Raw genomic sequence first — 15,300 nt, 5'->3', positions numbered from 1 at the left:
TGATGATCTTCAAATATAAAGGTGCATCGTGGAAGCAATGCGCCTATTTTATTACCACATAAGGAAGAGAGCCGAAGTAATTGGCAATGTCAAGAGATACTGCGATGGCTCCCTACCTTTTCTCTGCTACCAGACCGCTGTATTTATGCAGCGCATCAATTGCGTCTATCGCTCCTCCCAGAACCCGATCTCTGATGTTTGGGCACGTGTCTTCCAAAATGCGTGCACAGCAGTAGATGAGACATACGATGATGCGCTCAACATCGTGCCAGTTTCATCTAGGAGGGCAATGGGATGGTATCCTAAGGGACAGTCAGCTGGACTATCCTTTTTTCGAAAGGCACAGTCTGCCCACCTTACAACGAGAATTTATTATACTCTCTCGGAGGCAGTCGTCAATGTGGCCACGTAATCTACTTCCAAGATGTTTAAAGAGCCAAGGCACGCCGTCCCGTCCGGCCCTATAGTGGCCCTCATTTTAAATACTGACCTCATTATCTTGACATCTGTTACCAAGGAGACATCAAGGAGACGAACCAACTCTTCCACTGGGGAAGCCATTTCAGGCATTACACGCACAAGTACAACTCACATTGTGAATCATGATATGTGCTTTGTTGTTTTACAAGACTGTGATTATAGGTACTTATTTATTTATTCTTTATTGCACATAAAAAAGTACAATATGGTGTACATAATCCCTTAAGGCATTTTCTACCAGTCAAACACTGGGTCAAAAAGAAACATTTGGTACGAGCAGGCATCGTGACAGAAAACAATAATCAGATATCACTTACTGTACTTCAACTGATTTGAATAAAAAATAATGGATATTGTTTAAAAAAAATACTTTTTTTTGCTTTTGTTTCTACTTAAAGAAAAAAATTTTATCCTAACAAAATCATAATAGTCGATATACGTTGAATTATTAGTGGTAAACTTGTTTTTTTATTCAAACTCTCTTTATCCTGCCACGTTTTCCCTGCTACCCTGTCTATTCACTTTCTCCTGTATGTCTAAAATTTCAACTCGCCATAACTTCTACGTTTTTACGACTATTTCGTTCCCTCCCGCAAATTCCGTATCATTGATGCACTCAAAAACATATTTAAATCCAAAAAGGTACAAAAAACCATTTTCATTTTTTTCCATTCACTTTACCCTGACGGTGCCACTTTTTTGAGAACGAACCTTAGCCAAAAGTAATAGTGATGATTAGATTACTAAACTAAGTAGGTAATTGACGAGAATGATAATGTAAAACGACAGCAATGGCTTAGCTTTCTTCATCCGTTAGGTTTGGCGATGCTCTTAAAACGATAGTAAATTTTAAGAAGTTCTTTACGTGTACATTTCTTCACCTTTGCTCGTTGCAACAAGGTGAAAAAATTTACACGTATTTATGAACTCGAATGTTGAATTAGACTAGACTTACATTTTCTCGAGTTTTGCGGTCAGAGTTCTATCATCACGTTATTTCTTATATTCCTAAGTACCCTTGAAAGGAAAATGAGCCTTTTAAGTCGATTTTCTAGTAACGGACAACCTTCTTACATAAGATCTCCCGACCAAATAAAAAGGAATAAATAATTATAATAGGATATCTTACACAGATTGACCGAGTCCCACGCTAAACTCAAGATTCTCAAAATGGCTTGTATTTGTTGTTACTCAGACAACGATATACATAATATAAAAATATAACTTATATAAACAGAAAACATCCATGGACTCAGGAACAAATGTCTGTGCTCATCACGCAAATAAATGCCCGTAACGAGACGGGCACGCTAGTAACGGGATTCGAACCCAGGACCGCGGCTTAGCAGGCAGGGTCACTACGCTCTAGGTCAGACCGGTCATCAAAATGTTTCTAATACCTAACATTCGTCCTTGAACCCAGGCGCTGGTATTCCAAACAAGAGCCGCTGGACTGGCGCGAAGCTCTAGCACAGGCTGAGCGGACTGTGGGCTTTCCTACCTCCTTCTTGAACTTGCGGTGGCTCTTCAATGACGAAATCGCCAGCACCGCCATACATTTGAGGAAGCTGGTGAGGTTCTTCTTCTGTTCTGATACCCTAGTATCCAAATAGTATAGCCGGTATAGGTTCTTCAAGAGTCAGTCTTAGAAGTAATGCTAGGATAAATCTCTCCTCCTCCAATACGGCACCTTTTTGAACCTGCGGCTGTTCAATGACGACATCGTCAGGATTGCCATACATTTGAGGAAGTTGGTGAGTGGCTACTTCTAACTGTCCTGATACCTTAGTATATACCTTAGTAAATACATAGCAGCCAGCAGTGGCGGCTGGTGAAAATTTCTACTAGGCAACACTGAGCAAAAAGAAACCTACCTTTACATTTAAGTACTTTACTATATAGTAATCAATTTTAGGCAAGCCTGTCGGAATCGGCTTGTTATGGACCAGCCGCTGCTGATAGCCAGTATAGGTTCTTCAAGTATCAGTCTTAGAAGTAGTGTTAGGATAAAACCTCTCCTCCAAAACGGCTCCTTTTTAAACCTGCAGTGGCTGTTCCATGACGAAATCGTCAGGATTGCCATACACTTGAAACTGGTGAACTACTTCTGACTGCACTGATACTCTCGTATAGTTTTATACTATGACTCACTCTTGAAGTAAATGAAGGGTTCCTCCTCAGGTCGGAACAAACCACCCTCTCCTGAAATCAGCCAAGAACCTCCTGATCGGTTCCAAAAGCAACCTACAGTCGGTGGGGCTCATCATCCTTCTGGTCTCCAAAGCTGCTGGAATCAACACTCGGGACTATACTGAAGACCAATACGACTCAGGTGAGACGTCAGGGGGGTTACTATAAAGTACTAAACCCGTTCAATTTAGTTTGAGAAAGGGACGAAGCTATATAACTGGTATAGCTGTGTCCCTTTCTCTCGACCTAAACTGAATGGCATTAGTACTTCCTTGTGTTGTCTCATTAACCTTGTGGATCATACCCAAAGTGTAAGGCTGAAAAAGTGCATGGAGAAATTATGAATTCATGAATTCATTGATAAATTCGCCATGCACTTTTGCAGCTGATAGTACCTCTGGGTGTATCAGATATTTGGACAATGTAAGTGATAATTATGATAAGTTCCTATTAAAGATTTCATCAATGTTAAAAAAACAACCTAAAATAACGTTATCTATAAAGAAGCCTTTACTGACTTTGGCTTCCTTCATTCTTAGGGATCTTGCACTCGCAGCGTGCCCTAGCCGAGATAGTTGAGATGAAGCGCACTGGCCACATGATCCACAAGACCATGGCCAACCTGCAGGAGAAGGAGAAATTCGGAGACAAGTTCCAGGACCTGCTCTGTGGGAACAAGATTGTTCTCCTGTCAGGTCTGTTAGTTAATTCAAAAATTTTGGACTGGCCACTGCCAGCCACAAAAATCTCGCCTAATATGTATAACTATTCCTATCAGTTTAAATCATGATATCAGCTGAACCACAACCGTCTATAGGTTAGGCGTGGGAGATTGATATGGCCGATTGCCAATTAATGTGTATTTGACCCCCTCCCCCTGCCAACTAGCGAAACTACACATTTGCACCAGATAATTAGGTATCTTGCTAGAAGTCTTCTCAACATAATATTTTCAGTTACCGGTCGCCTTTAGGTCCCACCCAACAACTTTTAAGTCCCATGAGTAGCAAATATATATTAAGACTAAGTAGTTCGTGATCGTCGGTTGTAATCACCAGGAATTTGGGTTGGAAACAAGCGTTTTTCCAGCAATTATACACGCTGATCTCTCTTATGATAGCTAAAGAAACTGGTATTCTCAGGTGACTACTTGCTTGCCAAGTGCCTCGAACACCTCGGTGGCTTGCGGAACAACGAAGTGACTGAGCTGATCTCCACCGGTCTCCGGGACCTCGTCGAAGGCGACTTTCTGGGCGAACGAGATCCGGACAATAATCCCCTGCCCACAAAACCTAAAGGTACCTATCGGATGTGTATATGTAAAGTACCTACCTTATCTATCGAAAGTGATTAAGTATCAGGTTTCCATGCAATTGATGCAATGCGAATAGTTGACGTTATATTTAATATTTTCGTAGTTTCTGCATGGTGCAACCACAAAAAAGGTTAAATGTTATTATTATAGTACTCTCACGTTTCTTAGCTTGCTTGCTTTCACACTTAATCGCATAAGTTGCATACAAGTTTGGGCCAAGTTAGCTTAGATGGAACGTATAATTTATTGTAATTTATCCATTGTTTTTTTTTGGTTCCAGCTGAAAACGTAGTCGAACGCTACGACTGGGAGAACGAGTACAACCTGGAGAAGCTCGGCAGCAACTCATTCCTCGGGCAAGGCAAGGAGGAGTGGGTGCTCCGGACCATGCTGCAGGCCGGCAGCATCCTCGGCAAGGGCTGCCAGGGCGCCATGAAGCTCGCGCGCCGCGGCGAGGACATGGAGCGAAGCGCGTACATCCTCGGCGGCCATCTGGCTCTGTTGTGGCAGCTGTATTTAGACATAAAAGACTTCTTCATTCACCCACATTCGTACTCGCTCGTTGGTGCTCCTGTCATCATGGCTTTATGGGAGTACCCTTCGATCTACGGACATGTTTGGGTGCCTAAAGTGGAAAAAAGGCCTATTGAGATGAAGCAGCTACATTATGCGGTACGCAGCACGCGGGCGATGGATTATTTGACTGGGCTGTTGGACGAGGAGCTGTCGGCCATTTTGAGATACAGCGACCGGTTCCCGGTGGAGGACGCGCGGGAGGCGCTGCAGAACATGGCGCGCACGATCCACGGAGAAACGCTGCAGTACATGGACAAGTGAATAAAGGTATGATTTTTCTGAATTTCTTTTCATTATAGTACTTAGTACCTATTTTTATATTTCACACTAGAAGACAATATTTACTGACATAATTTTACTTTTCTGAAAATAAGCATTGAAGAAACTCGCAATAGTGGCCACTAATATAATAATCATTATTAAAAGGTAGCCAACTGGTAGACCTAAAAATCAAACAGTAATTGTTATGAACAACACAGACGGCTAGGAAAATATATATGTGAAAAAGAGTGGGAACTTAGTAACTCGGTAAGTACCTATTTACGCATTTCAGTTACCTATTTCAAAATGTACTTGGTGCTAAGTCAGCTAAGTGTGACCACCAGTCATTAAATCTTTAGGCACTGGTCCCACCGCGAGCTAGTAAGCTATGAGCTATCGGCTATAAAAACGAACAAAAGATAAGCACTCCCGTGCAAATAAAAGAGACACGGCGATATTGATAGCTCACCGCTGGGCTAGTAACTGGAAACATCGCCTTGTCTCTTTTATTTACACGGGAGGATCTTTTGTTCGTTTTTATAGCCGATAGCACCCGATAGCTCATAGTTTACTAGCTCCGGTAGGGCTAGTGCTTTTCTTAGACTACCTCAATCAACAACAAAGTAACGGGGACGGAACTAACGGGTTAGTGCGTTTTCACATTATCCGATCCGATATCGGATGTCGGACCGATATCCTATACATTACAGGCGCCATCTTGGATTTTTTGTATTGAAATCCTTCCGACATCCGATATCGGATCGGATAATGTGAAAACGGCCTTACTTCGACGGATTTGGTCAGTATTTCGACGAAATTTTCTTTCATCGAAAATAGCATATCAGTTTCCGTAAACAAACTCCAAGAAAATGATTCCTAGGTACTGTACGGACATAAATACCTATATGCAAATATTGGGCCGTATTTTATACCAACTTAACATGGAAATGTCATTACCATGTGATGAGGGGAAATCGGGCGGCGCTGAAATGATGATCAGCGAAATAAGGTTGAATTACCTCGCGTCCGTCAGGTGTCGCCGGATCATGTCCCGTGTCGAATTATAATAAATGAGGGCAACTATCGGTTCTCGAAACATATTTTGATTGATAGTCACTTGTTTAGACTTTAGAGACATGTTTTCGTGAAAATATTTATGGGGATTGCACAGTTTCCGTGCACATTTCAGTCGAATTGCATTTTGTCTTTCTAAATCTTTAAAACACCTCTATTGTAGCTACTTTACTTTTCTTAAGATTGTACCTAATTGAAATTCAGAAGTATTTTTTCTATATTTTCGCAACATGTAAGAGTCTGCTTCTGACCGTGTTTTTAGTATCGTAATAGGTAGATATCGTAGTATTCCATGTTCAAGTGTTGGACATTATGCACCCCTTATGTCGTCAGTAATTTTACCGTCTTTTTGGATATATTGATATTCATATTGTATTGTCTGGACGTTCTCTCTATCGAGTAACGTACTAAAATCTCATGGTAGCGCCACAGGTAAGTAGTAGTAGAGCGGAAACGCATCGGAAATTAACTCCGATGCCCCGCGACGCGTAATGCGACGAAATTGTTTATTTACACATTTTATATTTGATTATTACAGGTGCCGTAGCCGAATGGAATTTCTGCGACACGGTGCGAAAACGAAACGTCGCGAAAGGTAGTCTGACTCTGTCGCGCCAATACGCAAGAGCGATAGCGTTTCGTTTCGTGAGCGTATCGTGAACGGTTGTGCCATTCGGCTACGTACTCTGTTATGAGTTCCAGCCTGTAGGCATGTCTGCTTCGAACTGTCTGTTGCTATTCGGAAAATGTACCGCTGAGCTGAGAAGAAGGCCCACAAATGGGATAGGTCATTATTTTATTCAGAGACCATATTCTTAAGAGGATACGGTAGCGAAAATGCTAAAATGGAAAGGAGCTCCCCTTTCAACTTGGGAATTTCAGTTAAATATACAAGTGTTATTAACTAGATTTATCGAAAAAAAATTGTCCATTAAGAACAACTCAGTCAAAAGATATTTCAAAAAAATCTTTAAAATCGAGGTTCCGCTCTCGACTCTTTCCTCCTTCAAAACTTAATCAATCGGAACGAAATTTGAGAATCTGAATAACAATGAAATAATCTATGTCGGACCGTTTAGCTTTTTTGGTAAATTGTTACCAATCTTGAGTATCACACCTTTTTTTGCGACACAATGAAAAAGGCCGTTTCTGGAAATTTTTGATTGGCTCTAGAGTCTTTAATAAAAAGCAGAATATCAAAAAAATCAAAACGGTCCGACACAGATAAAAATAATAACAATCTGTGTTGAAAAAATCATTGCTCTATCTTCAAAAACCAGGGAGGAAATAGTCGAGAGCGTTTGTATGGAGAATTGACCCCTACCGTATCGTCTTAAATCCTCGACGGAGGATTCGTCAGGTGAATACAAACTTCGTTATTAGCTACAAGATTCGTCAAAAAGTAAAACAATCGAAAATCTGCAACATGCATCGTCAATAAACTAAACCTAAAAACACACACACAATTTGGTATATGCGGCTTGCAATATACCAAAGTAAAATGTGTAGTCACATTGCCATCTCTCGACACAGGGTTAAAACTTTTGAACCTCATGTTTTGACAATGTGGCGCATATTCTTAACTTCATATTAAAATTGTCACGTCGACATGGCCCGCGGGCTGAACTTTGCCCACTGCACTAGGGAAAATGCGTTTTTACTAAAAACTGGATGAATTATGTGTTAGGTATGGTGGTATAGTATGCAAGGTGTTTTTTTAAATCTTTATATGGGGGCTTTTTCGAGTCACGAAAATGTCGCTCCTACAGAACCAATGACTTACGTATAATTAACCGCATTGTTCCAGATCTGTCCCAGACGATTTAAACTGTAATTTACAGATTGAGGTTATTAATTCAGTAGAAAATTTTTCACAACGGCGTTCCAGGGGTACAACTTGTAGCTGTTTATAGGCAACGGAAATCGCTTACCATCCGATCCATTTGCCCGTTTGCGTCCTATACCATACTGAGACTACCAGTCAGACTGCCAGTACAGTCACTGGCATAAAGAAGTGATGATTTCTGTACCTTGTCGCTTTTAATCGTTTGACAATTTCGTAGTACAACACCAGATTTTATAGGACACAGTAGGTATAAAAATTTAAACAAATGACGTAATATAGAAACATGTATTTATAACAGTAATAAACCTTCTTCAAATAACAAACAACTATATCAATGAATCATAAATGCATTCAAAACATAATATACCAATTCACAATCGATTCAACTTTAAACATTCATTAGTCATTACATTACAATATTCGTACGGTCACGGACTTTTAATTGTTGATCAACTTATAGCTCATTTTATACTAGACATCTCATAGTTCAGCTATGACTTTCCAGTGTAAAATGAGCTACAAGTGGATCAACAATTAAAGTCCGTGACTGTACTTTACATTAGGTGGTTTAGGTTGTACACCTTTACTTAGATATCTTTTTGGGATAGATATATTAATAGTAGGTACATTGTGCTACGTGGGGTGGGATTTAAATATTGCACACAAAATTAATTAATTAATAGCCTACATGGTGTCCCACTGCTGGGCAAAGGCCTCCCCCATGGATCAGCACACAAAGAGTAAGAAAAGACTCGCGTTTGCAATATTCTTACGCCCCGATGTTTACACTTGCAATAAAAAAAACCGGCCACGTGCGAGTTGTACTCGCGTTGTAAGGGTTCCGTACACTACAAGAAGGGCTTAAGCGCCTCCTTTTTAGTAGGAACTTAAGTCATTTTTGCGAATAATCGATATTTTGAACAAAACTAAACAGAAATGAGTCTATATGTAATATTCAAACGCGCTCAAACAATTTCAAGAGATTTGGTAACTCCTTGCAGCGGCAGTGAGTGAAATTCGTAATTTTAGTTTTTTTTTCTTTTAAGTCCGACTTACGCTTTACTGTAGATTTATAATAGATTTCCTGTAATCTATAGATTGACAACTATCTCGTGCTTTTTTTTGAAAATTTTACGCATAGTAGTTTCGGAGATGGGGGCGGGGGGGGGGGGGGGGGTCATTTCTTGCCTATTTTCTTAAATGACTTGAAAATTACCTTACTAAAAATTATTAAAAAAATATTTTTGAAATACTTATAAAAACCTCTTTCATTTGATATGTAACACAATATAGTTCTAGAAACTTTGATTTTTAATTTTCTTTTCCCCCCCAAAAGTGGCCCCTATAATTAAATTTTCTTAATTTAAATTACATGTCCGTCATTGGTTCACAGGTTTACATATGCGTGCCAAATTTCAAGTTAATCGGTTTAGTAGTTTCGGAGAAAATTAGCTGTGACGAGACGACGGACAGACAGACGCACGAATGATCCTATAAGGGTTCCGTTTTTCCTTTTTGAGGTACGGAACCCTAAAAACGATAAAAATAATTTAAGGTACTTGAAATTTCATAATTCCTTTGGAAAACGATTTTTCTATTAACGTGTATACTTGGCGTAAATATTGTCAAATGATCTTAACCTGCGTCTATTACAATAATAGCCATTTTCAATCAGAACTGAGCTGCATTACTTTAGTTTTTTTAAAACAAAATTCTCTTGTCTGTTAGGAAAGCGAAAAGTTGTGAAATGAATGGGGTCCAATATATTCCACTCTTTCCGAACAGGTGCCGTAGCCAAATGGCATTTCTGCGACGCGAAACAAAAACGAAACGCCGCGAAAGGTAGTCTGGCTCTGTCGCCCCAATACGCACGAGCGATAGAGATAGATATCTGCGAGCGTTTCGTTTCGTGAGCGTTTGTGCCATTCGGATACGCACCCAGACTCTACAACTCTAATTCGCTACCATCAATGTATTAACTGATTTTTTTTTAAAGACATTCACGAATGGTCACAGAGGGTTAGAATAATTCTAAGCATAAAATAATTCTAAGCAAAAAACTAAAATTCTAAAAATATTTTAAATTTGTACTATTAGGAAATAATTTTCTTGATATGGTACGTTTGAGATCATATCGGATCTTTTCACTTTGTACCAGAAAGTATACAATCGTATGCTATTAATTTAACAAATTAAAAATAAACGGTTCATCAACAATACCAACACAAGTGAGTGAGTGTACAAGTTTCTAATGGGTCGGCAACGCGCACGTGACACCCCTTGAGTTGCGGGCGTCCATAGGTTGCGGTGACCGCTTTCCATCAGGCGGGCCGTATACCTGTTTGCCACCGACGTGGTATTAAAAAAAAAACACATCTTTAGTAAATGTTACCCTAAGGTAATTTTTTTTATGGGATAGGCGAAGCGAGTAGACAGGTCGCCTGATGGTAAAAGATCACTGCTGCCCATGGACACCCGAAACACCAGAAGTGTTGTGCGTTGCCGGCCTTTAAGATGGGTGATTGATTACTCCAACTAATTTAACCCTTAGATGCATATGGTATCACAAACGATACTATTGAAATGACACAACTAGACATCAGATTGACGTCAATATGAGACTTTGTCATACTATATTTATTTATTTTATTATTCAAATAAGTTACACAGCATAAGAGTAAAAACTAAGGCACTGTGAAACTAAAAATAAAAAAGAACAATATAATTATATAGCACATATTAAAAAATACAAAATATAAAAGTTTAAAATAGATGTGGATTTGAATTCTTCTTAACACATAGTATGCTCAGGCACGGATCCGTGAGTAAAAATAGTTCCATCTTTTTGCATTTTTTCTGGAACGATTGTTTTTGCTCTACATGGCATGTACCTGAGGTTGGAAACCCACGATTTCTTGACGCTTCCGCAGACGACAGGTTAAGTCATTTTGCGAGTGATACCATACACCATACACTTAAGGGTTAACTGCTTTCCCACTAAGACAGACAAGTGGAGATGAGGAATAAATTACTTTGGGTTGACTCCTCTCATATCAACTCTACCTAAGTGGAATGGCAGCTTAATACCGAAGTACTTATGTACTTGTACGTACGTACAATATTGTCTTTTTCACAGATCTACATTTATTTTGTAGTTTTGTTCAGTGTAGTTCCAATTCACAAACATCTCACTGATAAACCATTTGGTTCAGTTTTGTGCATACTGAAAAGACCACCTTATAATAAGGTTAGGGCACCTTATACAACTCTCAAAATTAGGTCACTGCACAGATATTATTTCTACATATTTATAGATTCTTTATTAGCCTTTTTATTGTAAGCACTGACTCATTGTCACCAAACATGTCAGCGAAATACTCCGCTTTCCTAGCATTCTCTAAATGGAGTAACTTAGTCCTTTCCAACGCATCCGTGTTTAACACTTCCTCCTTCAAATATAAGAAGTCTACATCTGCTACGTTCTCTTTAGAATTATCTATGATTTCATACAATTCTGGTTTTTCATTTAAAGCAAATAACACAGGTGCACTCACTAAAGAAAATGATTCCTTATTTTCAGATGTGAATTTTTGTAACTCGCTAGCTGATTGCCAGGCTAAACATAAGTGGCAACCGAACTGATAGGCCTTGTCTTGTTCCGTTAAGTCTTGGCCTCCTAGCAGCAATGCTCCTTGACAACCTCTACCAAATAAAGAACCACCGTTATACATAGTCCGTAAAGTCCACTCTTTGATTGGTGAACCAGAAACATCTTTCGTAGCTAAAGGTAATGTGTCTGCACAGATTTCAAACTCATCCATTCCTATTTGATTTGGTTTCCCTGGTAGTGGCATGTTCTGTTTATCCCGTTCACTGTAGAACTCACCTTCACTAATGTCTCTTAGCGCAGTTGATATAAGATATGACAAATCTTGGTTTTTTAATCGAGCTAGCATACCATTAGCGGTTACAAGTAAGTAGTCACCGATTAATAATGCTATTTTGTTGGCGAACATGGATGTTTCTGTATTCTTGCCTCGCTTGTCGAATTCAATGTTTAGTAGGCCTCGATGAACGTAATGTCCGGTGCGGATCATTTCCGTGAGCTCTGCGAGTGTCCGTTGCTGCTCCGAGGTGGAGTGGAGGATGGAGTTGGACTGTGGGGGCCGGATAGCTTTAGAGAGTAGTAGGATGACCAGACCCCACGGCTGAAGGTTGTTGTGCTCGTTGTAGAGGACTGTTTTGGCTGTTTGTATGATTGGGTGATTGCTGCCAACCTGAGGAATGAGATAAAACACAATTAATTTTATTTACTTTTCATATTTAAAGTGCAAGCAGTTTCATCCTTTCCTTATTTGTATATTTACTTTTTTTATATATCATTCACCACAATAAAAATAAACTAGAAACACAAAAACTATGCTAGGTAATAAAGTTCAATATTTTTTTTTACTTGTCCTAACTTTTAAAATAAACAGTAATGATACAATATATTTAGTTCCATTTGACACTAATTAGACCCCAAGCGCGAATCTCGAGGCCATGCGATACGTCAGACGCGATCACATGGTACCAGTTGCATAATCCTTGGTAACAACCTTCATAATAAACAAAACATCGTGTTCACTGTACTTTTTGCAAAAAAAACTTGAACATTAGCTGGTTTCTACACAAAATTACATGAATATAATACATTTCTAGCACTCGAAACGAAATAAAATATTGTAAATAGTAATGTAACTCTACTTACTACTTTGCGCAAATGCATAGCCATATTAGCGAATTCGTCGCTCAATAACCATCTCAGGTTCATGAAAGAGGTCGGATATCCAACTATTTTCTCAGCTTCTCTTATAACTTTGGTCCATTGTGCGAACGGAGGTCGAATTAAAAAGTCTTCCTGAGTTACGTTGGTCATGGTGGATTCTAGGCGGATTTGATTTGATATTGACGCCGTACGGCGCAAGTGGCGTATTAGAGCGTAAGACATTTTTGTTATATGCGATTTTGTAGCACTTAACAACACTTTCACATTCAAATTATGAGGTTTTTAGATAAATTATTACAACACTGTGCGATAAGTACGATCCGCGGTTGTGGTTATGTCACATTTATTTTGACATTTCCTTGCTACGTTCGGAAACTTTGCTTCGGAATGTGTTGGGTTCGTTCAGAATTTTTTAAACTCGTCGAGTTTTGTTCAAGTGTTAAATTATTTTGAAACGGTTTAAACTTTCGTACTCCTTGTACAATTTGTGTCAGTAAAATTCGACTGTAATCTAAAAATTTAATATTATTAATTCAACTGGAATTTGAGAAACAGTAAACCGGAAAATACAGTCTGGCAAACCAATTTTGTCAGTACAAAAAGGCGGCTTTGAAAAATGAAGGCGGTATGTTTAGCTAAATCATAAAAAAATGTGTTTCATAGAATAAAAATACATACATATAGACCGTCAACCAAATCTTGTCACTAGAAAAAGGCGGCAAATTTGAAAAATCGCGGGCTAGCAACACTAATAGTTTTGAAAATCGGTGGAAATTCGCGTGTCATTTGTATCTTATCTGTGGAAATCTCCAACCTACCAAAAAGGGAAATGACTAGCACATATCCGTCCCTTTTTAATACATTATCTAATTCGTAAGGAAGGAGGGAGCCCCTTGAAAAAAAATATATCTGTGGCTGTTCGACGTACATTGCTGGTTTTTGTTCGTTTCATAGGGATACCATACTTTAGTTTGATGTACATTGCTACTGCCAAAATTTGGTTGACAGGCTATAATTAGGCGTCATTATTATCGGCCGATATTCTTTAGTTGCGAATTCGAATTTGAGTTCGGAATTTTGATATAGGACTTTGAATTTAGAGTAAGGTACCTATGTAATTTAGACTATAACCTAATGTTTGTTATCAGAGTAGAAGGACAAACGCAGCGGGGAAGAGAGTGAAATATTTAATAAATAATATTATAAAATAATGTATGACATGTTTACAAATACACATTTTTTTGTCGAGTGACAGGCAAAGGGAACACTAGCCTATGACATCTAAAATTCAAATTAAAATCTATAGATGGCCAGCGTTACACTCCAACACCTAAGGTATATACATATGTACTAATGCTGGTCCATCATTTGAATAGGGCTTTGTGGTTGATTTTTAATTTATCAACTCATTAGTTTGCTTAACCACCAGCAACTAAGGCACTGCCCAGTGCCACCTACATTATACCGCTATTATACAAGTGGCCAGAGGGCTGATTTTAAAATTTCGACCGAAAGTCTTCATTTATTTTGTTATGTATTTTTTTTCTAAGTACTAACCACTACACTAGATTCCCAATGTATATCGTTCGTTTTTAATAATAATTATGTAATATTTCGCCGCTTTTCACTGAGATTCTCGTGACGAAGGTGAGCGCTCGAAATTCAAAAATATTTAGGCTCCTACTAGCTAGATCGTATTTTGGGTAATTATAACTCAGTGCTGATATTACGAGTAAATTATATTGCCCATAATAATATATAAGACCCAGATGAAAAGTTCAACCATTTCAGCTATCCTCAGCAAAGATTCAGTTATACATACCTAAGTACCTAATACATATAAATAGAACTGAAATCAATAAGCGGCGCCCGCGCACGCGAGCCGTATAACATCGGCCATTTAACTCGGACGCGATTTATTTCGACTATGACCGCCTAAACTTGATTAAGGCGATGTGCTTACCTTGGTTTCCCTAAATAAATAAATATTATAAACATTGAATACTGGAAATAAATAGGTATAGGAAAGACGAAGAAATCAAGCGGTTCGCGAGTAAATTGAGTCAGAAGATCAAGATAAGTTTAACAACCTAGATACACCTAGAGATTACCTACCTATTGCTCGTTTTGCACAATTTTTCGAGGGGCGAAATCTAGTAAGTAGGTAGGTACTTACTACTTACTCAAAATTCAGTTCAAGGCCTGTAGCCAATAGTAATTCTCTCAAGATCGTTCGTCCGTATTGGTGCAAAATAGAACATAGCCAATGATTGTACCAATTTACCTTGGCTAGAGGTTCAGGTACAATATGCCACGAGTTCGAGTTTTGCCTGATGAGGCAGTAAATTTATCGCATTTTCCATTATTTTTATGGACTCTGTATTATGGTCGCGCCTGACACGATCACGACACGGTGATCAGAGTAACATTTTGGTTCTACGATATTTTAAATATCACTTTATCATACTGCCTCTTAACAGCCCGCAGAGCTCAATCAGACGAACGCAGATCAAAATGCAAATGCACATTTAGTCGTTTCGCGGCGAGGCAGCGACCCACCATAAACTGCCAACAAATTATACACCGCGTTTATTTTTTAATTGCTACGGACCAGCCACCGTCTTGCCGGGGGCAGCATGGGTTCTATTTTTGAATTATGGCGCGCTCACACGTGATTGGCTTGTAACTGTTCATTATGCAGGTGGGCCACAATGGGTATAGTTTTGGATCGATTAATGTGCTTGCAATGTTAATATTGTGAATGCAAACACGTAGAAATGCGTCTAGGTC

At 39.0% G+C, this 15,300-nt stretch overlaps 2 protein-coding genes across 2 annotated transcripts; one reads left to right on the top strand and one right to left on the bottom strand.

The window, feature by feature from the left end:
- Positions 1–424: 424 nt before the first annotated feature.
- On the top strand, positions 425–4,822 carry LOC125232332 (all trans-polyprenyl-diphosphate synthase PDSS2-like). The gene is made up of 6 exons (XM_048137960.1): positions 425–441; positions 1,904–2,051; positions 2,662–2,812; positions 3,210–3,365; positions 3,813–3,968; positions 4,266–4,822. The coding sequence occupies exons 1-6, from the start codon at positions 425–427 to the stop codon at positions 4,820–4,822; spliced, it is 1,185 nt and encodes a 394-aa protein (XP_047993917.1).
- Positions 4,823–9,195: 4,373 nt separating this feature from the next.
- LOC125232587 (all trans-polyprenyl-diphosphate synthase PDSS2-like) lies at positions 9,196–12,825 on the bottom strand. Its single transcript, XM_048138313.1, has 2 exons — positions 12,493–12,825; positions 9,196–12,019 (listed from the first exon to the last, which is right to left on the bottom strand). Exons 1-2 carry the CDS (start codon positions 12,730–12,732, stop codon positions 11,051–11,053), a joined length of 1,209 nt encoding a protein of 402 aa, XP_047994270.1. The 5' UTR covers positions 12,733–12,825; the 3' UTR covers positions 9,196–11,050.
- Between the last annotated feature and the right edge of the window lie 2,475 nt (positions 12,826–15,300).

The sequence above is a fragment of the Leguminivora glycinivorella genome, chromosome 13 (assembly GCF_023078275.1).
Source record: "Leguminivora glycinivorella isolate SPB_JAAS2020 chromosome 13, LegGlyc_1.1, whole genome shotgun sequence".
Lineage (NCBI taxonomy): Eukaryota > Metazoa > Arthropoda > Insecta > Lepidoptera > Tortricidae > Leguminivora > Leguminivora glycinivorella.
This window is presented reverse-complemented; position numbering and strand designations above follow the sequence as displayed.

Coding starts and splice junctions, on each gene's coding strand:
- LOC125232332 (XM_048137960.1), top strand. Junction 3,366..3,812: donor CAAGATTGTTCTCCTGTCAG/GTCTGTTAGTTA, acceptor TGGTATTCTCAG/GTGACTACTTGCTTGCCAAG. Junction 3,969..4,265: donor CCTGCCCACAAAACCTAAAG/GTACCTATCGGA, acceptor TTTTGGTTCCAG/CTGAAAACGTAGTCGAACGC.
- LOC125232587 (XM_048138313.1), bottom strand. CDS start 12,732: ATGTCTTACGCTCTAATACGCCACTTGCGCCGTACGGCGTCAATATCA. Junction 12,020..12,492: donor CTATGCATTTGCGCAAAGTA/GTAAGTAGAGTT, acceptor CTCATTCCTCAG/GTTGGCAGCAATCACCCAAT.